Source organism: Monomorium pharaonis, chromosome 5 (genome assembly GCF_013373865.1).
Source record: "Monomorium pharaonis isolate MP-MQ-018 chromosome 5, ASM1337386v2, whole genome shotgun sequence".
Lineage (NCBI taxonomy): Eukaryota > Metazoa > Arthropoda > Insecta > Hymenoptera > Formicidae > Monomorium > Monomorium pharaonis.
Genome location: NC_050471.1, coordinates 22,191,254 through 22,217,906, shown reverse-complemented (window position 1 = coordinate 22,217,906; position 26,653 = coordinate 22,191,254). Strand labels below are relative to the sequence as shown.

Below are 26,653 nucleotides of genomic sequence, written 5' to 3'. Positions count from 1 at the left end.
CTCTACCATTTCGAATTGCCAACTCTCCGGTCGCAACACCCCTCACCCCCCACCCCACCCCTATTCCCCGTCATCCCCTCCACGTGGGGTTTGTCCGCGATAAATTATGTGCGTAGCCTGTGGGGTAAACTGCGACCTGTGGCAGGTATGCAGTAACGATCGGAGGAGAGTTAGATTTGGACGGCCGCATTTCCAACCGAACTTGCTTGATTTTGAGGGAAAGCTTCATGATTATTGCAAATGGAAATTGTAATGTTGCCGAGGAACTTCATGATTATTGCAACGTTAAATTATAATGTGTCAGGGGAACTTCATGACTACTCGAAATCAAAATTATAGTGTTTTGAAATATATATGTCCAGCTTTAAAAATGAACACGTGGTTGCGAGAGTTCAGTTAGACGCACAACTAGTTCAGTTAAAGTGAAAAATTAACCGCAGGATGGCTATTTAAAAACACGAATATACTTAATTCATTGTACGCTTTGCTCAATTAAATAAATGCTACGTTATGATTAAAGTTTTTCTTCCATGAAAATATCTCGAAGCTTTTACTACGAAAATTTAGAAGCCATTTGAAGCTAAAATAAAATCTCGCGGATATCATTATTAAACACTTGAAAATTTTCACATTTTACATCTTTAATTTACATTACATCCCATTTTAAGAGGCGAGAAATTAGGACAGGAGAATGTTTCAAACGTTGATGTGAGTATTAAAGATGAAAGCCGAAATTAATCTCCGCTGGGTCAATACCGCATTACTGGAGTGAAGGATAATAATTCTTGAATAATAAAAGACTATTGCTTCCCGATAATAGAAATTCGAGTTAATCACGTTTCCAGGGGGAAAGAGAAGCGTTACGGTATCGCGTTATTAAATGCAATAAAGCTTTTAGAGAACGCGTTTAAATGCATGAAGCGTAGGGACTCGCAGGACTTATCCCGCGGAACCTAGCCAGGAGTCGCGCGCGGCTTATCCTGCGTGGCGGACAGGAAACGGGCAGGTTCTACCTCGCGTCTAGACATATTTACGCGCACCACGATAACCGGACTGTCCTTTTTAAAGCGGAGCTTAAAAGCTTTCTGGCCCGAGGAAGAAAAAGTCACGCTACGGCGTGACCGCGACTTAAAACGAATACTAATGCGACACGGAGATGCATCTAGATTTCTTCTCTTCTTCATCTCACATTGTGCGCGTAATTTGTTTATACCGTAAGTACGTAGCGTTTATTAGCTGCGGAAATTGTGGCGTTTATGTGATAAATTAATTAAATATAAGTATTTCAAAACTACCGCGTTGGCTGAATATTATTAATTTAATCGTGAGAGAAAGTAAAATTATTTTATTTACACACCACGTGTAGAAACACACGTGCGTATTTTTATCTCCTGTCATAACGTCATGAATCCATGAAGAAATACAATCGCCGCCGTTACTTTGAGAGAAGTGAAGAGAGAGAGAGAGAGAGAGAGAGAGAGAGAGAGAAAGAGAGACGCGGACGTCTTTATAGATGTTTTCTCGTTACTTGAATCCTGCGCTATGGCGTCAGACCAGATGCCGAGGATGTTCCGCATCCTGGAAAACGACTGCTACCATTACTCTTTGGACATTGATAAAAAGAACAGTCGACGGCTTGGAATAAGATGGCTAACACAATTCTCGCGCAATTCTTCTCATAATGAAAACAGCTAAGAATTAATGAGATTCGGTACGGGTGACATATTTATTGTTCTCTAATTTAATTAAACTTTTTAAATTTCCAATGTCAATTATACATAAACAAAAGCTTTTCACCTTGCTCTACTCTTATTTTCAAAATACTCTAATATTAATTAAACCCAGCATTAAATTGCCCAGATTTATTCGCAACGTGTAATAATTTAATTACTTTTATGCCCGTTTTCGGCTGATTTTTTTCCGAAATGCACTTGGGGGTTTATCTCGATTCGAGAATGCAATGTTATAAGCTTGCGAGGTAATCGTATACGTGCTAAAAAGCAGCTGCTGAACGTGTCCAAAGACGTTTATTCCTTATACGCAGCATCAGAAATTGCATCTGGCGGACAGTGGAAGATGTTCGCCACTGAAATAAGCGGTTATATTGTTCCCGGCATACAATTCAGACATGATAAAATGGGGACTGGGAGAATCGAGAATGGAATAAACAAGGAGGAACTCATGAAAGAAATGCAGCCACTCGTATATATCTTCTCTTTTCTCCCACTTCCCTCCTCATCCTTCGTGGACGCCGATGGGTACCGCGGGTGATCGTAAATATTTCTCTTGCTTATTTTCCCATCAGTGTTATTATTCTCAAAAATGTCGAGTATATCGCTATTGTTTTAGCAAATGGCAAATTTTGTCTCAAGAACTGCCAAAAGCAAAATATTTTGATTGCGGAAACAAGTCCGAATCATAGTAGTAAAGTAAAATGGAAAGTAATAACACCTGTTTTAAGTTTTCTTTTCTTATTTTTCTATGATTGAAAAAATAATCAAAAACATATATTTTAAAAAAGTAGAAATTGTATGAAGTGAAAATTACATTCATTATTCAATAGAATAATGGATATAAAAGTTATTGGATCGTTTAAATTTAAAGGGGGCAATAAGGTTGTATTTGAGGCCTCTCTTTATTTTTATTAAACCATTTTTTTCACTTTTTGTTGGCTTGTTAGTAAATAAAAAATATAATACATATCTGAATAAAATTCCATTTTTAACTAAAAAAACTTAATAATCGATTTAAACTGATTGAAAAAATGTTCTTAATCGATTTTTTGCAACAGTAGCAAAGTCGGCAGTTTAGTTACGTTTGCGATTAATGGTATTAAAACTAAATGATAAACTATGGCACACTATAAAACAAAAATATGTATGACATATTTTATCTACATTAGATAATAAATGCAGATTACTGTAAAAGTATTTAGTTATGTTTATTAATATACATATATTATACAGTGTTTACATAGATTTGTATTTTTATATTTGATTACATTAGTCGCTATTAGATTTAAGCTTTTGTCAAAATAAAAGTAAAATATTTAAAAATATTTATAAAATTAAAAAAAAAATTTATTATATTTACAATCCTGATATGATAAAGAGATTCAGACCTATTGGTGACTAATGTGATTGAAAGGTACAAATCGATAAACATTTTATTAATAAGCACAACAAAATAATATAAAGTAATTTATTTTACAAATATAACTAAAAGGCTGACTTTTAAGGCTGTTTCAAAAAATTGATTAGAAACACTTTTTCAATCAGCAGCTCATATCGATTCGTTAAAAGCTTTTACAGTTATAAATGGAACTTTATTCGTATATATGTATTATATTTTTTGTTTACTATCGGAAAGTAAAAAAAAAATTGTTTAACCGAACTCGACAAAAAATCCAAAAACGGTCTTTATTGATCTCCAACATCTATTCTTTACTATTGCTGCATGCTCAAAAATAAATCTGTGCTTTTATACAAGAAATATTAAATAGTTTTCTATTTTATATTTGCGTTGTGTTTTTTATTTAAATAAACACAATTAAAATTGACATTTTGATTATTTTGTATAAAGATCACACACATTTATTTATAAAGTATATAAATACTAAAACATTTTGAAATTTTGATAACTTTTTTTAGATAATCTATAATTTGTGAGGGGATTCAGATTAAAACAAAAAACAAAAAAAAACATTTTAAAAATAAGAAAAATAGAATATATGTACGTAAAATATAAAATAAAATATAAATTTATGTGTGAAGATAAAGGGACCAATATGCGATGTATAATATATAAAATTAAAAAGTCTATAACATTTTACATAAGTTATAGATCGTCTCTCTTTCTAAAGTGACTTTAGACGTAATCTATTAAATGTCACTGGCCGCGAGAGATAGATTTAGAGAAGAAAAAGGAAGAGTGATTTCGAATTTTCCAGTTGAATACATTACGGGCGGTCGATAAACGCGCACGTTCATGGAGAGCAGCACACGTGAGAGGGTCATCGTTCCGTCATCCTATCTGCTCCAGACGCTCCGCGTGTACATTGGAATACGTGTAGTACGGATTGAATAACGTTGCCCACGATAATGGAAGGCTTTGCCGAACCATGTATCTACAACACCACACTATCGGTATCGAACACTCGGATCTCTCACGGTCTACCGCGGTCTCCTGAAAAAGCCAGAAAGAGCGCGAAATCCCGCTAATCACAGGATTTAACAACTCGATCGCTTTACGGATTAGGCATGACGGTATAAACTCGGATTGCGCACATCTCTCAGATTTCCAAGAGAAAAAGAAAGCCCGATAGACGAGAAAAAACATATACTTTGTGTGTGAAAAAAAAAGCTGTCGGTAAATCGTTTGTAACAAGAAAACAATATTGTAATGTTTTGTAACAAATAAATTGTTTATCTTTGTATCTAAATATTTTTAGTAAATCCATAATAATGTAAAAGAAAATTTACATTAATCAGAAATTTATATTGTATTAAAAATAATTTTATTTTGTTTTATGTTATTCAAATTTATGGGCGAATTATTTCCATTTATATGATTTTTGATGATTTAGAATTTCAGATTTATAAAATATGGTTTTAAAATCTGATTTATATTTTTGACAATCGCGTTTTAATTTTTGTAATCTAACGACATTGTTACATATTGCTAATTTTGTTGAAAAACGATCTTTTCAAATAATGCAATTACATAATACTCTAATCGTACAAGTAAAGACCCCGAGATATATCGAAATTAAGCATAACTAGGTGATAAGTAAGAAGCTTCTCAGGTTTGCCTCGAGGATAAAGCGAAAGAAAACGGAGAGACTCGCGGTCGGTACATGTTCCGTCGTTCCTCCAATTTCCGGCGTTCAACCGGCAGCTCGCGCGATTTTGCGAAACAGCCGCCTCGCAAAAAATTCCCGACATGACTTCGCACTTTGCCCGAGCGAAACGCGAGTATATCGTTTCGGGGGACTGCGGGAATCCCCCGTCGTTTGTGTGACCAAAAATGGCTGCTGATATCAGCCAGGGATTTCGTCGAGAGAAACCGAAGTACAGAGTGATGGAAAAATAACTCATGAATGTAGACGCGATTTTCTCTATGACAAACATACATATTTTAGGATATATAAGTAATCTTAAAATAATCCCTTTTTTATCAACTTATATCTACTTTGTGACGTTTTATAATATTAATTGCCACTACTACCGCATTAATTAAAATGTGCAAGTCTTTTATTTTGTTTACTATTAATCAACATTTTTGTCATATGTTTGTCTAAAAACATCAAACAGTTTTAATGTCAACGTTACAAAATGTCAACAAAGTTGGCTGCAAAATTGGCTGATGTCCTGCTGGAAAACAAGGGATCGACATTATAAAAGTTAATGGAATTGGAAAAAGTAAACGAAAGAACATTAATTAGAGGGAGGATGATTAAAAATGGCGGACTTTCGCGGGCTTGAGAGTATTGATTTGCGAGGTCTTGCGCGAAAGTCTTACGAATAATGACATTTCCACCCCCGTGCAGAATAATATGTGTGCCGACATCTATGCAGGGTTGCGGCAAGCGATGGCGTCAGACGTTTCCCGCGAGCTTCACAAGATGGCGGAGGCTGACTCGTTTTCCACCCTTCGTATCCTGGGATGGCTTATCGGCCCTCGTCTTTCTCGTCGCTCGCGAAAGAAGCTGTTTCCATGTCGCAGGCGAGGAAGAGGAAAGGAGCAAGAGCGAATTGGCGGAGGGGGAAGAGTATCGGTCGATCTTTAGGGAGATTTTCGTTGATTTACAGCGCCATTATCGATGCGACGTTCGCTCGCGTCAATCAGTTTCTCCGGGCATATGGAGACGCCGTAAAAGGGCTGTAAATCCATTATTTACAGGAGCATGCGAACCAACTGGAAGACGGTTCGTTCTTCGAGGCGCCGTGAATTACGAGACCGACATTTCTGCGCACCGCGACGCCTCGTAAATATTTATCTCGCGCCGGTGAGGCAACACACCAATAAAACTGATTACATCGCGCGATAAAAACTATTCGTGTATCGGGAATTGATTTGTTTTCGGGTTCGGACTCTCCCCATATTAATCCGGATTTGGTCAATCTATTTCATCACATGAAGAGTCTCGGTTATAATCCGCGGACATGCAATACGCAACCTACTTAAATTTTTAATGAAACCAATCGATACTTTATTTCTGACGCAAACACGATTCGGAGATTTCTAAAGTATACGTTAAAAGTTCACTCCTATGTTCTTCTACATATATATATTCGTACCGTTATGTTCTGTATTTGCATTTATTATTCTTTATTTGTGTCTCAGAGAAATCCTACGTTTGATTTCCAACACAAAGTGTCTTGGCGCTTTCTCCGTTAGGCGAACGGAAATGCATATCGCATATAGACGGCCTTCATAAACGTTTCGAGCAAGTTACGAGCGTGCGTGCTTTTTTTTTTATAGGCGAAAAATACACCATCGTTCGGATGGAGGAATGGTTTTCCTTTTATTAGGATATAGCTTCACGCGAAGTGATTTATGGGGCTGCGCGGCGGGTCCGTTGCACGCGTGCGAGCCGCGCGCTCACGTGACGCAAGATGAAAATATCTCCGCGCATGATTCGCGATACATAAATTTTATGCAGAACGCATCGATCGATCCGCCTTTCAATTTTCATGTAAATTTCGCGGCGATCGCGTGTCCCTGTCGCTTTCTCTTGTTCTCCTGGCGCTTGTTCCGGCTCGAGATCGCTATGATGTATAGGACCCAGCGGAGGGACGCGAGCGTGGACGCGATTGTGCGGCAACCATCGCAGTACTCCTCGTGAAGGAGAAATGAGATAGAATAGTTGCCCGCGTTACAATGTCGCTTGTGTTCCATAAACATTATGGGCTTCGATACGTAGGTTTTACGCGTAAAGAAAATGCATATTTATAAGGCTCAAGTTGGGCGAAACGAAAGTATGATCACCGATAATGTGATAAATGACGTTATATCATTAACATTATATTATAAATTTGTTCAAAGAGTGAAACAAATAAGCGTATTGAGAGAGAGAGAGAGAGAGAGAGAGGGAGGGAGGGAGGGAGGGAGGAAGTAATGTATCTGGGTTAACTATTTTCAGAATTTTAAATACATATACATTTATTACACTATTCGCTGCTCTAGGGGCTCTTAAGTGCTGAAAATCGATATTCACATCGTGATATATATGGGACGAGTTGTCGTTGTCAGTAGGGCGGCAAGAAGATTCGGTAGGGAGAATGTCACGATCGAGTGTCTTGATTTATCGAGATGTATCGAGTGCGCGCCAGCCATTCTATCGAGCGTTTCGAAGGAAATAGGAGATACGTTAGTTCGACGAACGGTCGTCGGTGATAATTGAAACCGTTAATTAAATCTCGGGATAAGCGTCGCGGCTAAATGAGTTTTTAGATCGTTGCCTCTCAAAGTCGCCAAGGGATGAAATCTCTGCCATTTCGTCCCCGATGTAGCCATCTAAATGATATTTGTGTCTCTTGAATCTTTTATAGCTCATTAAAGAGAAATATTTTTTAATTATACTTATTTTTAAACCTGCATACACACACACACACACAAACTCAAAATATTTTGCAGAGAGATTAAATTTTTTATGAGCCTTTTTTTCTGAAAAAATAAATATTCGAAGCTTTAGTAAAAACAAGGAGTTTTATTAAACAATTGGAATGTAATAATCTGTTGCGTAACTCATAAATATTGACACTTATATCATTGGCAATTTGATTTATCGATGCTTTATTGCCGTATTCGGAATGATTTACTTACAATCAGCGACAAATTCGATATTCAAATGTCAGCAGAAAGTTTGGCGGAACGTATTTTCCGATAAATCTCACAGAAGACTGTCGTCCTAGTCTAATTTGCAGATCGTACGCTAAAAGGAAACTCCTTAGTTCGAAGGATAGGGGTGGAGAAGAATTTATAGTTACCCTAATATCGAAAACTCACTGTGTGAATAGTTCGCAAGGGGGGGTGATATAAATTTCGGGACTAATCCTGTGCTTCCATTTTCGCGAACAAACTCCGGCGATAATTTTTCGCCTGATGTAAATCAGAGATCCTCGGGGAGCGTTCCAGAGGACCCGAAAGCTTCTTAAATACAATTAAAAAATTACCATCGCTGAAAAGAGTGAATTACTGCTGATCGCCAAAGAATAATGTTGGAGATTTTATTTTTATTTGCCGATTAATATGAATTATAGAATGTTTGAGGAAGGACTGCAAGATTAATTCAGAAATTAAGTGTCAACATTAGGGAGAGAACAAATTACATTTGCATTGACATAAATATTTACAACACGTTCCATTTGTTTTCCTGTTTCAGGCCAGAAAAGTCTGAGAAAGTATCCGGTTATGGTGTTCATCCATGGTGAAAGCTTCGAATGGAATAGTGGTAATCCTTATGATGGCACTATATTGGCGGCTTACGGCAACATTGTTTTTGTTACAATTAATTTCCGCCTTGGCATCCTAGGTAAGAAACATAAATTTGTAAAAAAAAAAAAAAAGTAACAGATACAAAGATACAAGGATCATTGCAACAAGTATCGATTTCCTTTTTGCTCTTGTTCTGCAGACAGCGGAGGGCTGTCGATCGATCCGCAAAGCGGAAAAGTACCAACGTCTAATATACTTTTACTGTATGCCATGGTGTATAAATAACTTCGTTACGGTTTGTCGTTTACCATGGCTGCTGCCTGCACCGCAAACTTCCTATCTAAATTTTTATCGCTTCGAGCTTTTCAATATTGAACTTTACCTTCAAAGAAAGTTTACACGAGGTCACACGGTACAGGGCAGTAGATTTATCATGTCACCGGAAGTGTAAATGATGCTCTCCGCTGTATCAGCTTAATCGCAAACAACATTTTTTTAAGTAAAAAGAAAAACCATCTTGTGCACCTAGTAAAATTCGCGAAAGGTAACGCAGATATAATGTAATACAATATGGAGCTTTTATCTTTTTGAACTTGGTCGAATCAGTTATAAAAATATTCGTATTCATACGGGCAATTTAACAACAATGAGGTGGTACTAGATTGCGACTTGATACTTTCTGGTATGAAAAAAACGTTAAATTATTCCGTGTATTATCCGGGTGTGCACTTTTCTCATTGTTACGCGAAAAAAAAAAAGTATACAACTGGTGCAGTAATAGTATATATTTCTCGTTGCACGACGAGGGCGGTCATGCGAAAGCGTCATTATTCAAAAAGTTCGTTAAAAACTGCCATCCAGAAGCGTGGCGCATCGCGGCACCTGCAATCCGAAATTGTCGTGTACAGTGGTCGTCCTGAAGGGGTTAACAGCGAAATTCCGGCAATCCCTTCTCGCGAGATGACAGCGACGGCGCGATGCAAATAGACGAGGGCTCGTGGCGCGCACGTGTACGCGGGTGTGGGTACATTCGGTATATCCGGTAAGTGGAGTGGTTGGCGGAAGAAAAAAAGAGGCGGACGCGAAACCATAATCATAAATTAGGTTAAAGTGCTGGGGAAGCGCTTAGTAACCCCGACCCGCTCTAGGCGGCCCGGAGTTAGCCCGTGAGGAGCCTGCGGATAGCTTCAACCCGCCCTGCCGCCGCCGCCATGTCCGCCCTGCGCAAAACAGGGGAAAAATATGGTCCCGAGCGCGAAGCGGCTGCCGAGCAAAAAGAGCCCGGGCGATCGCGTTACCGCGCGAAAGTGCTTCATGTTTAAGCACGAGGGGGGGGGGGGGAGAATTTTGCATCTCCGCGGGGCTAATTAATTGGGACACTGAATACACGAGTCCCCCGGGGATCTTGAAACCTGGAATCCCAGTTATTCGAGATCCCAATAAGAAAGAAAAACCAGAGAGGTGTGTCTCAGAAGCTTTTGGCTTGTCGAGTGGCTACTATTTATGGGACTTATTTTAATGAGCTTTCCCTCCTTCTTTCGCGGGGATTCCTGGATATTCAGTTCCAACGGGTCTTACCGGTGAAAAATTTAAGGCTACCCCCTTGGATCGTTGAATCATTCCTTAATTCGCGAGTTGATTGTACCCCCTTGACTTTCTAGACTTTTAATTGGCACGAGGATTACATTCTCATCTTGTTATTTGCTTAGAGTTTTATTCTTTCAAGTTCACAAGTTTCTGAATCTCGAGATTTTACGATTTTTATAATCTTAGTTTCCTCAACTTTACCAAATTGCTCTTTTTATTAAAAATACGATTTGAGAATAAGATAAGAATAAAATAAGAATTATATATATGAACATTTATTTTTGTATTAATCGTAAGATTTTTATCGTAGGTTTTTTGAGACCCGGAATTAGAGATGATACAGCAAGTAATTTCGGACTGTTGGATCAAATAGCAGCATTGCTTTGGTTAAGAGAAAACGTCGCAGAGTTTGGCGGCGACCCTAATAGCGTTACTTTGGTTGGCCATGGAACTGGAGCTGTCTTTGCTAATCTGCTTCTAATCAGTCCAGTTGCCAATAAAAAAGGTAAAAAAAAAAATACTAAATTTCTACATTACATTATACTAAGCTGTTTCTCCTTATTACCCTCTTGTAAAGTTTTTCCTTCTTTGCCTCCTATAATTTAGTTCTCTCATTTTATCGTCATTTGATTCCTATCAATTTCTACCAATTGTTTCGAAAAAAAAAAGAACTTAAACATCTACTTCTACGATATTTGTTGCAAGAATCAAAGGACTATATGCAATCCGAGCTAATCCCTCTCCTCGTTGTAATTGGAAACATTATCCATGGTCATAGGAGCGTACAGTGATCGCATATAGGATCACGATTTCCGAGTCGGCGAGAGATAATCGTGGGATTAATTGCAGGAGGAATTAGAGCAAGAGAGATGGACATACGTGTACTTACATTAAATGCAAAACAATCACGTGTACGGTCGATTGCTGTGCTTTCGAATGAATGATTTATTGATCATGAAAGAATTTATGAAATATATGTACATACATATATGGACTGAATCTGAAAGTGAAAATTATTTACAATAAAATTATGAAGAAGTAGTAATTGTTGGAAATGTAATTTAGAGTTGAATAACTCTTTTGAAAATAATATTATTATTAACCTAATAATATAATTATTGAATGGCCGCACAACTAGTGAATAGTAGTTTATTCAGACTCCTCAATGACTTCAATTACTTCTTTCGAATTTCCCCTTTTCCGATTCGTACGGACTTGCATTGTGATATTTCCGAGTTTGACAAGGGACTAAGAATCGCTCGTCTACACGTGTTCAATGGTGAGCACACATCGGCCACGAGCACTCAAGCACTCTCGAGTGCTCGGCGGCGCTCGGCAGGGTCAGCGTGAACGAGCAAAAGCAAGAAAGAAGATGTCGACCATTTTTCACCCGACCGGCTCGCAATGGCGGCCGGGAAAAGGAACTTTTCTCTTCCGGCCGGGCGCACAATGCCACCACGTCCGGCCAATAATTATATTGTGCAATGAAAAATAACCGGACTTAATATTTTACACGTCGAGACAGGAATGCCCGTGCCATGCCGAGGGTTCTCAAATATTGGTGCTATTTTATATTTATTACATTCCTTCTTCATCCACACATGACATAAATGCGATCATTTATTAAATTATAGTTGAGAAATTATAAATACATCACTTGTCGTTTCAGCCGGGGAGAACAAGTATTTTCGTAAATTAACAAATAATTGAAACATTATATTTAAAACTTCAACGAAGTTTGAAAGCTGCCGAAAATATTAAATAATTAAATTATTAATCGTTGACTACTTAATTTTCTTGGCGCAGGATTGTTCAAGCGAGCTATTCTGATGTCTGGATCGGCAATGAGCGCGGATGCCATCGGCAAGGCGCCATTGCAAATTACCAAGCAGGTAAAGAAAAACGCCACTGCATAATAGTCGTGAGTAAAAACGCGAGATGAGGATTGATGCGCTTGGATTTCAGTTTTACAGAATGACAAATCGCTACATGCGGCATCTATTATCATTAATTCTATGATTGACTTAATTTCGGATTTTGAAATTGCTCCACATTTTTCTAGTTTTCTTCGAGTTCATAAAATTTCAAGTTAAGTGTTTAGATGTTCTCGAAGCGTGTTTTTCTTGTTTCAAACACCGTTTACAAAAAATTTTATCTATTTTTTTTTTACTTGTGCGATTTTGAATGCTTTTTTTAATCCAAAAAATTTTATGTGCAATACAATAGCTCATATTTTTACAGAGTATCGTATTCATGTATTTCTACGTATAAATGTCTAAAACTTTTGAAAATCGCAAGTCTTTAGATTTCTGTTCCTTCGCTTCAGTCGTTTTGTTTTCATTTCTAATTTAGACTTGCTCTTATATATATTTATATATAAAATTCATGGTTCTTTGAATTCGAAACTGCTTGAGTTCTCAGTTTCATTTTCCACGAATTCGAAAAATTTCGAAACGAAGAAGCCGCCGTTTGTCACACTTTTTGCGTGTGGTAACGTACGTTTTACAAACGACGCGGCGTCGTGTTTCCGCCCCACTCGCGATTTGAATTCGACGGAAAGACATATCGTTGCTCGTCACGGCGAAGAATCGTTACACAGTTACATCGATGCCGAGGGTACAGGGTCGTTGGCCGCGTTCATTGCGCTCGTGAGCAATGGCGGGGATCGTTTTTCAGGTGGCGCACGCTCTCAACTGTCCCACCACTAGCGACAACGAACTGGCGCTCTGCTTGCGCAACCAGGACGTAGACAGGCTGCTACACGTGAAAATCCACAAGCCGAAATACGTGCCGGCCTACGCACCGTTGATCGACCGCGCCGTCATCCCTGACAAGCCGCTCAATTTAATGGAGAACATCCAGCTCTTCGGCAGGTTCGATTTTTGATTTTTTTATTGAATAGCACAGGAAATAAAAGTGCCTAACAATCCTTATATATATATATATGGACACTAAGTTTAGTCGTGATGTTTTTCACACAAAATAATAAATCGATGAAAAAGTTTGCGACATATAGGTGGAGTCGGCAATACCATTTATCGACGACTACTATTAATATTTATTATGATTATGGATTTGTAGGTATGTTTGTTTTGCCCGAAGCACACGGAAGGATTTAAACATTCTGTGTAAATCCTATGTTTAGCTAATTAAAAATAACAAATTGTGTTGTCTTTAGGTTCGATCTGATGTACGGTATAACGGAATCCGAGAAATTTCACATCCTGCCACCAGTTGCTTTGTTACACGGCATGCTTGATGGACAACGGGATGAAATCCTGCGAGACCATGCCAAAGTAAATTTACTCGTGTGTTGAGTTCGTTTATCCCAATATGAAGCAATTCTTGTTCTATTTATTTTCCCTCATTCTTATTGGATTTATCTTGGGACATATTCTTTCCTAGGGCTTTGAATCACCCCCTACGATTCCTCGATATCTTTTTCTTCCGCTCCTGGGTCTCCAGATTTTCAGCTCTAGATTAAAAATTGCTGTATTTCTGCACGAGTCCTTCAATCAATTTCTAGATCCTTAAGCAGATTTTGTGATTAGATTAGATTCTTCCATTATCGGGATCCGATAGTTTCTCCCCTGGAAATTATAATTTTCTGTATCGTCGAAATATGTCTTCAGGCGACGCACGAGCTGGAGCCGGAGCTGATCCTCTCGAAAGTGCTGGAGCAATATGGCGACTTTTCAAGCGGGTTCACGAAAGAGTACGCCACGAAGAATCGGGACATGGTGTTGGAGGCGCTCTCCGATAGCGGCACCGTGGCGCCGTTAATAATGACGGCCAATTTGCATTCAAGGGCGAACCCGAAGAGCTACATGTACGTCTTCTCGCATCCGAAAGCTATGCAAGACTACTCTGGCGTAAGTAGGTCTCGACGATACAACGAAGATCGATTATCGCGGCTCAGACGCCCCTCGACAAAGCGGGACCCGACACGGAGCGGGAAAAATGTTGCACGCTGCGTCAATGGGCGAGGAAAGGATGTGAAGAGAGAGGGAGAGAGAGAGGGGGGAGGAAAGGGGACGGCCTGGCGGGGATGATGAGTTAAAGTGCACTTCCTTCAATGCTCCAATTCGTGCAGTTTCATGCAACGTTGTTATTCCCTTTGCGGAGTGTTGCTCCTGAAAACGGAGGGCATTTTTCATCGCCGTACTTTATCGGCGAATCTGAAATGGGAAATTTACTTTTTATAATTCTATAACCGCAAAGGAGAAGACGTATTGCGAGAAAGAGATAAGCAGAAGAGAGAAAGATAACATGTTATGATTTTCCGTAAGAACCGTAAGAATGCTGATTGTTTATAGAGAGCAACGAGAGAATGTTGGAAAGATTTTAGAAAACGGTTTCTTCTTGCTTCGAGTACACTTGCAAGCAATTACATGTTTTAAGTTCTGAGTTTAATAATAAACCATTTGTATCAATATTTTCAAGTTTATAAACCTTATTCCAAATTACAACATTATATAAATAATGATTTTAAGAAATTAAAGAGGACATTTCTTTCCAATTGTTAAAATTGATAATACGAATCTTTTAGAGGAAATTCAACTCTAAATTTGCCAATAAACTGGCGAAAGATAGGGGCGGAATTTTGGGTCACGCGACATAGTTAGCGCACTGTGTTCATTGTCCTAGGTTTCTTAGTTCGGAAGGGACGAGCTATGACCTAGTGGCAGCCATTGTGTTCGCACAGTTGCCGAGAGAAAAATCCGAGCTGCGAACCCATTTGGATTTCGGCCAACTATTTTTATCGCCGTTGCGTGTGCCGACAACGACCACGCCGTACGGTAACCGAGAATATCGCTAAATTGAATGTACCTCCGGTTACAACGCTATCCTCACGTCAATAAAGATATTAGATTTTAAATCTGCAAACAGCGATTCGCAGTGTGCATCATTTCCATGTCAAGTTACGTCAATCTCTTTCTTTTCCTCCCTCAATCTCTCTCTCTCTCTCTTTTACTTTTTCTCTCTGTCTCTCTTTCTCTCTATCTTGTACGTGGCGAACGTGTGAGTTCGATGAATTTTAATTTCCACCCGTTCTCGTAAATTCCGCCCTTTATTGAACTTTACAAATTGACGCGTTTGTAAATACGCCCGGTTTATCGCGCTAAAAATAATTACGACTGCGATAAATCTGAGAACTCGCACCCAGGAAATTTCATTCGAAAATTGTTAGTGGGATTGATGATGAGCGAGTTTAAACTCGAAATAAACTTTAGTTTAACGGGTAAATTAATTGAAAATGGATTGTTAGATAGAGTTGCAGACATTAAGATATACACGTATACATATATATAATTAAAATAAATTATTTAGGATATAAAGATTATATTGAAATATACATTATATAAATAAGTTGAAAGTAATATAAGAATATGAGAAATTGTACGAATTTTTGCAAAAAAAAAAAAGAGAGATTGATAGTCGGAAGTATTAAAATGGAAATTTTAGAAGATATGTGTACAGGATATGTAAGAAAGAGAGTAAAACGAGAGGGATGGGTGAGAAATGCGCCGAGAAGAAGTAACAACCTGAGCTTTGATATTTTCGAGTTATGCGAACGGCATAGAAGTGTCGATAAAATCCGCGCCTCGGTATAAAAGCGCATCTAGTGATCTCGTTATATTGCAGCAACAACGTCAACACACCGTGCACGGGGAAGAGTTACCTTACGTACTGGGTGTCCCATTAGACGGCAGCAAGTTCCGGGGTCGATACAATATTAGGGAGACGCTGTTTTCGGAGGCCATTATGAATTGGTGGTGTAGCTTCGCCTATATCGGGTGAGTTACTCATTGTCAGTAAGAAAAAGCGTTTAGCAACGTTATCTTGTGCAATAACGTATACATTTTAGAAATAGTGGAAATTTCTTGCACTAAATTTTCTTTTATTAACAAGCGTCTTCAAATATCTTTTAAGATTTCAGATAAATGATTATGATCACGTTTGAATTATTACAATTAATTTAAATTTATTTCTATTTTAATGTAACCCGAATTAAAATTTGAAATTGTAGACACATGTAATAACGTGAATTAAAAAAAAAAATTAATTTAAATTATTTGATTTTGATAAATTGAAAATTTATTCCTCTTGTGTGGCTCTCATTTTCAGAGATATTTCGCGTTTTATTCAATGCAGTAAATTACTAATTGAAAAATGAAAATAAAATTTGCAGAACTAGATGGTACTGATTATGCAAGTTTGAAAAAAAATTTGGGGCATAAGCTGGAAAATGATTACAATATGTATTAAAGTTAAATTAAAGTTGATATTAAAAGTTCATATGAGCGGCGGCAACCGCGTAGAAACGATCGTATTTAATAACAAGTAGCAAACAATTGTTGTTGGGCGTTGACGTGAAAATTTGTAGTTGGTAAAGTTGGACTTGGTAACACACGTATCCGGCAACGTGATTTTCAATTAACTAAACATTCAGGCGTTTAATTAAACCAGGCGCTAACATATTTTTCCGTTGTACATTTGGAAACAACTGAACTCTATAAGCACATCTCAATTTAAAAATAAAAAACAATTTAAACGATTTGTAAAATATTGAAAATTAAAGGATGAATACATTTATAAAACTAAATTTTAAAATTTGAAGTATTTATTTAGAAAAACGAATTAGTTAGGAGAAATATATATTATTAATATAAATTATTATTAAAAATATACACTCTCTGTTTGGAGAATATGCGTAATCTAAAAATAAGTAAGTTCTGTGTGTGAAATAAATTAAAAAATTCTACTTAGAGTACGTGTGTATATTACATTATAAACATAGCGTCAGGTATAAGCAAATTCAATACCTTTAGAAGCGACATATTGTTGCTTTTAATTGAAACAAAGGAAGGCATTGTTATTCCAAACGCTGAATTACTGCAATCAACAGCTAAACACAGAATAATGTAGGAAAAATTACAATGGAATGCAATTTCCGATTGCAATGTAATTTCATTTCTTACTACAAATATACACAAAGACCGAAATTCATGCATTATGTGGGATAATTTTTTTCTTCAAATTTTCGTTAAACTGAGTCGCTGAAAGTCTTTCACCTTCTAGTTTGTATATTCAAACATACATGTATTACACACGCATTCGGTTTTGTATTGGCTTGGTGCAATTTGACGCTTGTTATGCTGATGCTCGATATTGTCGAATTAACGATCCGGCGAATCGGCCGTTTTAATTTGTGCGATGAAAGCAGATTATCCACAATTCCGAATTATTTCGATATTTCGTTTTACTCAACAAAACATTCCGCTTTATTCGGTCGAACAAGCCCAATATTCTCGCCAAACCATATAAAGCCACGCTTGGTTTAAATGGAAAAATATCGAATTTCTAATTATATTAAAAATTTATTTGCAATTGCTTAAGTTGCGAGATGTCGGATTTTTTAATTTTATTAAAAGCTTAAAACCCAGTTTACGTAATTTATTATGTCAAATTTTACGTTTTATTACGAGTTACGTTTAAAAACGTTTTTAAACGTATTAATCAAATTATTTATGTTTATTTTGTTATTAATGTTTAAAAGAACAAAATTATGAAAATGATATTAAAATTGAAAGTTATGCATCGAAATATATTAATTAAAAATAAGTTTTGCATTTTAATGTTACACAGCTTTAACATTTCCACGGCATTTTACTTCTTTCCCCACGGTAATTTGTTTCTTACGGGATTCGTCTGTAGAACTACATTTCGCGTTACAACCTCGCAATTTTTTGTTAGACACTTTGAACATATGGCTTGACTAGCACGTACATACCTATGCATTACTATGGTGACAGAACTCAGGGGGAACTAGGTCAGTGCAATTAAGCAAAACAAAGGTATTTAGATTTAGCGGTGAACGCCACGCGTTTGTATTGTAACGCCGCACATCTGATCGATATTTCATGTGTTACCGTATCTACCGTAAGGGCGCGTCTCTTTGCCATAATAAACGACGCGCAGCATCTGTCTCGGTGCACCGTCGGTGATAACGAATGACGGAAAAACACTCTTTTTTTTTTTGTTCCACGTTGCGTGAACGCTGCCGCCACGCGTGATCGATCGGATGCAACGTGTTCGTTTCGTTCAACCCATCATTAAAAAATCATATTCCCCCGTGCTAAAACCATCGATGTGCACAGGCGAACTGTATCTTTAAAATTAATAGAGGAGAGACTTTTTAAAAGTCGATACATCAGATAATCTGCTGGATTACAATGTTCAGTATTTTAAATATAAGAGAGCTTATTGAATTTTACATTTCGACAAAGAGATTTTGATTTTACGTTTATTAGTTTTAAATTACAAAATGCCCTGAATTTTATAGTTTTAAAAAGTGGTGTAATTTAAAAAATTTAAATTTCATAAAATTGATCTCTATATGGGAGATTAAATGTGTAATATTTTTACGATCACAGAAAGAAAATAATATCGAGTATCCCTGTGGAACATATATATGTATATACACATTCTAGATTATTCGATATCTTCGTCTACATCATTCCAATTTCCTGACGGTATTAATCCCAAGCCACCATGAACAGCCTAACAAAAGTTATTGGCCGTTTCCGCCGCTACATTAATCATTCGCTATTATTTATCAAAGAAATTATTCGAATCCCTCAGGAATCCCAACGTCGCCAAGCGATTCCCCTACCTGACTAGTGTGTACAAGGAATGGGAACAGTATGAGATCGAATGGCCAGAATATGATCCTGTCAATCAAACGTATCTCAATCTAAGTAAGTCACCAAAAATGTCAGCGCTGGCGTAACACACAAGCGCTAACAAGAAAAGTTTATATTAAAATTACGAATTAGTACCTTTTCGTTCATGCGTTATGTGATAATGACGTAATAATGAGGGAACAAAATCTATTACCGCACGAAACTTTCGTTTACGTCGAGAATTTTATTTTACGACTTATTTGATATGTATATTACGCAATATTCTCCGTTGCGCGCAGCCATACCACCTAATATGGGTGCGCATTATCGTTCGGTGGAGATGCAGTTCTGGAATGAAGACCTGCCCAATCTGCTCAGGCACCCGAATAAAGATATTTCGAGCCCGACACGACCGAGAGGACCGCGACCACAAATTCTTGACTTTGCCGACGGGATTGGCAAATATGCCAACAATACCGCCAACCGGAAATACGAAGCTAGGTCAGTAATAAAGACAATTAATTAATCTGACGCTGGGTGCGTCCGAAATTTTTTATTGCTTTATTGTTAAACATAGCAATTTCTCTTTTTGTTCGTGTCTCTTTTTAGTTTACCAGTTTCAATTTAGTTAAAAAAAAAAACATATATATGAATCTATAGATTGTAAATGTAAATGTAAACATTTAACAAAATTTACTTTGGAAAACTTGAAGCAGTAATGTTGAAAGAGGAAATTAAATTTAAGTGATTTGTTTTATTCTATTATATAAATATAGAGTTTTAAGTGCATTTTTATCTAGATCGAGTTGTATGTTTAAGATATTTGTCCAACAGGTATACATCTCCGTCCAGCATCACAGATTCTAGCACAGAGCAAACACCGCTTTCAACTGTACTTACAACGGGTGGAAATATTGGAGAGGGTTCTACGATAGAGCCGAACACGTTAAAGGCCTCGTCGGCAATGATGATGGTGATTGTCTTCTTCGTTGTGTTTATACTGATAAACTTTACGGCTTTCCTGTATATCTATTATAAGAGGCAAAACGTGAAGGGAAAGGAGAAGTCATTGAAGAGACGAGGCAGCGAGAAGAAAAACGATTCTGTCAAGAGGTCAAAGACTGATAAACACGAGAACCATTACGGCCAGCTAGGCTACAAAAGCGACAGCAAGCCAGATTTGAACGACGTAATAAAGAACGACAAGGCATACGACAATAACTCGAATTTTGGACGCAGATCGAAGCTATCGAGGCAGAATTCCAGCTCTACCATTGACACTCACATCAAGGTTAGAGAATGGATTCAGCAGGAGATTGTGCACAGGTTAGTGAAGCTCTAAACAGGTTACGGTTTCATAATAATTAATCTTTGATGTTTATGTTGCTCTGAAGTATTTTGAATGAATTAATTATAAATATTATTATAAATAATTATGGATGTTACATTTCCACATTGGAATAAATATTCTGTTATAAAATTAAATGATATCATCAAATACAAATAATTATTGTGAAATTGTAAAAAGAATTGAAATTTGATGTAATTTATTTGATTGAAAATTAAAATTATTAAATTCTATGATCTTTTATACTATTTTAACTTATAAACTAGTATGTAGCTTTATTTTATGAAACTACTTTGTTATATAATTAGTTCGAAAATTTCTTTAAAATATTTTCTTACCGTTTAGAAAAGCAGATTTAAAAAATTTTTAATCAGAAATACCATTTAGAGAATTTTACTTTCAAATTGAATGGAATTAACTTCTATATGTTTTGAATAAAAATAAACAATTTGAATAATTTTATAGATTTTTATTAAATTACTCCAATTTTATTAAATTACTTTTAATATTACTGTACTGTGTGCCATTCGCTGTTCTCGTAACACTTAACATTTTGAACTCGATTTGTACGTCTTTCCTAATTGTGAGAAACTGAAGATACTCGCAAAATGCTTACCCTCGCAAATTCGATTGCGGTAAGGGTTATGCGACCTAGTAATCCAATTAGAAGATCTTTAAAGAGTGGCTGCTTTGAAACATGGCTCGTATCACTCAAATCAGAAATTTCAGTTCTCTTTTTCTCTCTCGTTCTTCAATATTTTGTTAGATATTGACTTATGGAAAACGTTGGCAAGTGTTGACCTACAAAGTTAATTGAACTCGACTTACAGCTCGACCCTTCTCGTTTATTTAACAAGCAATATCTGGTTTGCAAATCGCAATATCGTTTCTGTTTATGTTGCCGTACCATAATAAATTAAAAAAGTGCTAATAATAAAAGCAAGTACGATTTATAAAAAAAAAAAAAAATGTTACGTACTGGCACAATAATTAAAAAAAGCTAGTGAAATTTGTAACATGTACAAATTGCGTAATGAATATTTCAAAAAAATATTTCCATTTGCAATATTTTGAATTTTTCTTGAAAAAGAGTAAAATTACTTTTCGTGAGCTATTAAACAGGGCTGCACTGTGACATATATCGTTTGTTGGTTTATGTAATGTAACTGTAACGATGCACCGTAAAATTGTATATACCTAAAATATATTTAATTATAAACATACATTATAGAGCATTATGCAATAAACAAATATAATATGTTATTAAGTAAACGCGTTTGGCAAAGTGTGCCTTTTTGCTTGTTATAACGTACAGGCTTAAAAATGATTAATTAGTTCGGAAACATGAAAGTGCAACCGCTCTGTTATTACTGGCTGTTATCAAAATCGCAAAATTAATGCGTACCTTTCATTTACGAAATACGTAAAATAATATTCTACGATCAATAACTTCTAATAATTGGGCGCGATAACTGATCAGTTATAACAACTATATATAGTAACATTAATGGCATTAATTTGAAATTTTGCGTGAAATTTACAAAAACATGTGTTACACTAACGCGCATCATGGTTGTATTTCTTTTAGCGGAGAAATATTGTTTAGTGTATAAATATTTTGCATGATAACATTGAACAATATTTTCTCAAACAACTTTGATTGCATTCATTAATAACGTTATAGAGATAATTACGTATTGTGAATAATTAAAACTATAAACAGCTAACTAAATTTTATAGCTTTATAATCAATAATTGTACAAATAAATTTTTGAAAATTGTCTCTTATGTATTGATTTTATTGGTTTATTAAAAAAAAAGTTTTTAAAGAATATTTGAATATGAAATCGATTGGAATTTTATCTTTTAGTTTTGTTTCGTTTGTATAGATGTTCACCGAGGTTTTTACGCAAAACGCGAGAAACGTTGCAGAAGGAACATCAAGAGAAACTGACCAAACAGCAGCAAGAAGAGAAACAGCGCATAGAGGAAGAAGCTTTGAAGGAGAGAAAAGATGAGCCGATATACGATGAGAGCCCGGCGTTGGTTGTGCGACCTGGAAAAAAGTCGAAATTGCCAAAAATTTCTGTGGCCATTGACGCCACGCCGGCGACCAGAACAGAATCCATCTTGAATCAAGTGCCGATCGAGTTAACGAAGAGTATCGAAATAGAAAATGATTACGAGCCGAGCTCACAGCAGCTAATGGCACCTGAAGTAGTCGTCATTGAGCATCATCACTCTAGAAGCGACCCTTTGCCGATGGAGAACGTCTTGAAAACAATAAAACCGAATTTCTCCACTCCCAGGATCTATCCCCAAGAGTCAGATTCAGGAAGCGCAAGCAGTTTGTACGCCAAGATTAATCCTAAACTAAAATCCCGTTTGCCTCGTCCTGATCTAGGAACAAATACAGAAGCACCATTACCTGAACAATCGATGTACGAAAATCCTCAGGAAGAAGAAATCTACATAAAAACTGGACAAATTCTAACAACCTTTGGCACGAACGACGTAAATGTCACTTGTCGGGAACCAACTGCGGAAAGGGAATCCATCAGTCCTGAAGAGGCCTTGAAAACGATAAAACGACGAAATTATCCTAAAGTACTACCAGATATCGAGAAGAGACGATCACTTCCGGTGCCGAGTAGCCTATTCGTACCAAAGCAGTATGCGAATTCGTTGCAAAATTGTAAGAATGGTAATCGCGCGAACTTGTTTTCGAATCAACCACCTTTACCACCTCCACGAATATTTGGAACCTCTAAGAGCCTTCAAGAGAGGGGCGGTTTCCTTGCAGAAGAAAACGAAAGCCAAATCGAAGGCGAGCCTATCACAACAAACCTACACGTCGGTCCGTTACTAAAAAGGCCAGACTCTGCCAAAAATAACTCGGATCCTAATATAATCGATTCCCTGGAAGGAAATAGAGGTGTCCAGGCTGGCGGAAGTGTGGACGCTATTTATGCTAATCCGAAGTGTCCGCTTCATGGGAGTCAATATCTCTTCTCGCCGACCTCGCAGAGTGTCGATGACGATATCGGCAAGTCTTCCGGGATTTTGGATTTGGGCAACCCGAATTGGTACAAACCAGCAGCGAGCGAATCGTCAGTCATAATGACGTCGACCGCATCGGAACCACAAATCGTGATCGGCAGAGATGAGAGAGGCACCGTTGGCGCCACGGTGCCAATGGTGGAGCCGAAGATCGTGATCACGCCAAGAGTAGTTAATCCATGCCAAGTGAGTCAACAAACAAGTCCAACAGCACGTTCCGAAGACAAAATTGAGCACGGATCGAGAGCGATCGATCCAACGCGAAATGGAGGAACAAGAGAAAGTCCGAATATTTTCGGTGGTTCAATAATTTTGAGAGAAACGGAAAAGAGGGAGCCGCGGATAATCATCACGGCACGGGAACCGAAGAATTGTGCTCCGGTGAACAGTCTAAAACAACCGAAGATCATTATAAAGCCCACGGCGACTCTGCCGAGGAGCAGGGATCAGAGGAATATACCGAAGGTGTCAGCCATACCGTCGCCGGAACAGCAGAATTGTCAGAACAGCGAGCGAGATAGGGCGCTGGAGCAAAGGGAAAAGCCGTCCCTGAGGGAGAAGCCGAGGGTTACGAGGATTCCGTCCTTTTCACGCAGGAGAGAGGAGCCTGGTATTGAAAAGCCGTCGTACGTAGAGAAGACAGAAATCGCGCCGAGAGTGGAGGCGGCGACCAGTAAAATCACAAACGCGCCTTCGACACCCGACACCAAATCAGGCATACCGACGCCGACGACAACGATGATGCCGAAGAGCGAGAAGACCTCCAGCACGGACTCGTCCGCCAGCAACGGGAATTCCAGTAACTCGAATACCGGTACGATCAAACGGAAGCCGGCGAACAAGAAATAATTGGCGGTAGCCAATTCGAGAGCCACGTGTTATAGCCCGTCCTATTTCGCAAATGCATAGATGGAATGCAGATGGGTCCCTACCATTCCGGCCAAGTGTCGATGCAGCCCCCCGATGGCGCCCAATCTCTTCCACGAAACATTCGCAAGTGTGTACGTATTTGTAATAGCAATGAAATTAACAAAACTATTTTCTATTTACACTTTTAAATACTTTCTTTTCTTATTTATATGACGTGAATCCGTTGAACCATAAGATTATTCTCTTTTTAGAATTTGTATTATTTGTATTATTTATTACTATTCTAGATATAAACGTTGCAATAACGTGTGTTAAACCTATAATACTTTAGCGATTCTAGCATATTTGATACAAGTATAACTTTTTCTATTATCGTTATTATTAATTGCATCATGCTATTTTTCTATGACTAATTAGGATTATGCCGCAATCCAAGACATACATTATCCAACTGTATATCATGTAAATAATAATAATGCTGTGAATGTTTAAGATACTTTAAACAACGTGACAATATTATTAAGATCTAAACCGGTGAAGTGAGTTATATGTCCGTAAAAGATGTTAAAAATCGCTTTTGTTGTCGATCCTTTAAACGACTTTAAGTCGGTTAAATATGGCCAGATAGACGTCGTGAGTTAGATGTTCATAATTTTCAAGGCATACGCCCTTTTTGTACATCTACAACTTTATACACAATGAAAATAAACGTTTTTCATACTTTTTCAACAGAAAAACTCGAAATAAAAATATATCCTATCAGCGATTCATCATCCCCCCCTCCCCGTTCCATTTTTCATATAAACGCCGTGCCGTGTATCTCGTGACGTTACATGCGTCCCTCAAACTTTATTATTAAGTGAAGCAGGTCTATAAGTCGCGCAGATGCAGCGGGGTACGGTAGGACAAAGTGGTCGGCGAGTTCTCACTTATATTACCGGTGGATCGAATTGATTTTCAAAGTTCGCCCGATAATGGGATTCCCCTCGTCTCTGACCGTCGCCGCACGGAAAGGAAAAGGCCATTTTCACGTTATCCCTCCTACCTTCTGCAATCAGTCTGTCCCTGTCTTCTGTCGCCCTCACCTCTCTCTCCCTCCTTTTCTTGTGTTTTCGTTTCATCTCGTTTTACGTCATTCGATCCGTTCGCAAACGTTATCCTGATCAGAGTTCAAGGAGCGAAAAAAGATGTGGGGGGGGGGGGGGTGAGTGTTTTGATGGGACTTGGCGAGTTTTGATAAAATTGAGTTTCTAAAAATATCCTCTAATGGCATGGCAACAGAAAAATTTATAAAAAGCGAAACTTGAAGGTGAGAACACATAATAAAGTAATTTTTGCAATTTTATTTCTTGCGTGAGAAAAAGCCTTTCAGGTAGATTAAAATGTTATAAATCATTCAACTGATTTACATGATTCGGATTCATATGAGTAAAGCTCATCAGTTTAGAGCGCTGAACTGCAAGAGACGAGTAATCTGACAGCGATAACTCGGTCATATCCTCGGAGTTGGAGTACGCATTGCTAAGTTAGCGTTTAGATGCCAGCGTTGTCCTCTACCTTATGCGACAGCACGTAACCAGTAATCATCCACCGCACACGACGAATGGGGAAGGTCTTGCAGTCACCGTGACAGGTGCGTGACACCGCGTGACCCATTGTCAGAATGATATACTATCAGAAGTAACGGAGGGAACAAAAGCCAGATCCTGTCTTCTGGAGAAGCCTCTCGAGGCTAAATTCCGATTTCTGTAGAATAATCGTAACGACGGTGAAATAGAGTGGCCGTCTTCATTCCTCATCTTTTAGCCTTTTGCTGTTTTGACAATAAATTTAAAATTTTTTCTACGTGTCTACATATAATACGTAAATTATTATTTCAGAAATTAACAGTTAAACAATTGATTTTATTAACAGAAATAGAACATTGTTCCTAAATCAAGCGCCAAAAATTTACAATAAGCATACTTCAAAAAGAATATTATTAAATTATCTTATATGTAATTAACACTACTGATCATTAAATTTATGAATTAAACATAATTTCTGTTCAAATAAAAATTATTAATACAGTCCCTCATCTATAATTCAAAGTAATGAGAGATAAAAACAATTACACAAAAAGTTAAAATTGGGATAAATTATAATGATTTCCGCTAAATTTACAGTTATGTCGCATAAGTTCACTATAGATGCGTCGCTGAGAGGGGTAATTTCCGTATCGTGATTATCTACGGCACGCGCGTCTAATTATCACACGATAATCGGCGATTAAGCACGAACCTGCGCGGCAACCTCATTATTATGCCTCGGACGGCGTCGGAGGTGGTTGCAAATGCATAGATACATAATTTCATCTGCTCCGTCTAAACCAATTAATAAATTTGCATGGGCCGCCTGCTCTCTGGACAAGGTCGGTCCGTCTATTTCCAGTAGTGGCTATTGTTTCCAAGACAATGCTAGCTACTTGGCGGAATACATTGTACTGCTTGAGAGGTGGCTACTGAACGTGGTGTCAAATGTTAATTAGAATTTTGAAATGAAGGTGTCCCTAAATAACTTCTCTTCAATTACAGTGCACGAACAACTAGAGATGTCGACTGTGTTAAAAAAAAAAATGTAATTTTAATATTTTTTTGTAATAAGTAATTGTTAAAAGTTTTTT

The 26,653-nt window shown here is 37.5% G+C and overlaps 1 protein-coding gene across 4 annotated transcripts in view; it reads left to right on the top strand.

Moving 5' to 3' along the window:
- Nucleotides 1-26,258, top strand: part of LOC105833648 — a 50,230-nt gene extending 23,972 nt beyond the window's left edge. For all 4 annotated transcript variants that reach the window (XM_012675530.3, XM_012675529.3, XM_028192605.2 and 1 more), the window contains 11 exons: nucleotides 8,387-8,536; nucleotides 10,337-10,531; nucleotides 11,833-11,918; nucleotides 12,703-12,899; nucleotides 13,205-13,322; nucleotides 13,659-13,898; nucleotides 15,673-15,824; nucleotides 18,673-18,788; nucleotides 19,013-19,214; nucleotides 19,548-20,039; nucleotides 21,951-26,258. In XM_012675530.3, coding sequence (XP_012530984.1) covers nucleotides 8,387-8,536; nucleotides 10,337-10,531; nucleotides 11,833-11,918; nucleotides 12,703-12,899; nucleotides 13,205-13,322; nucleotides 13,659-13,898; nucleotides 15,673-15,824; nucleotides 18,673-18,788; nucleotides 19,013-19,214; nucleotides 19,548-20,039; nucleotides 21,951-23,970 — 3,968 coding nt within the window. In that variant the 3' untranslated portion in view covers nucleotides 23,971-26,258. The remainder of the gene's footprint in view (nucleotides 1-8,386; nucleotides 8,537-10,336; nucleotides 10,532-11,832; nucleotides 11,919-12,702; nucleotides 12,900-13,204; nucleotides 13,323-13,658; nucleotides 13,899-15,672; nucleotides 15,825-18,672; nucleotides 18,789-19,012; nucleotides 19,215-19,547; nucleotides 20,040-21,950) is intronic.
- Nucleotides 26,259-26,653: the final 395 nt, after the last annotated feature.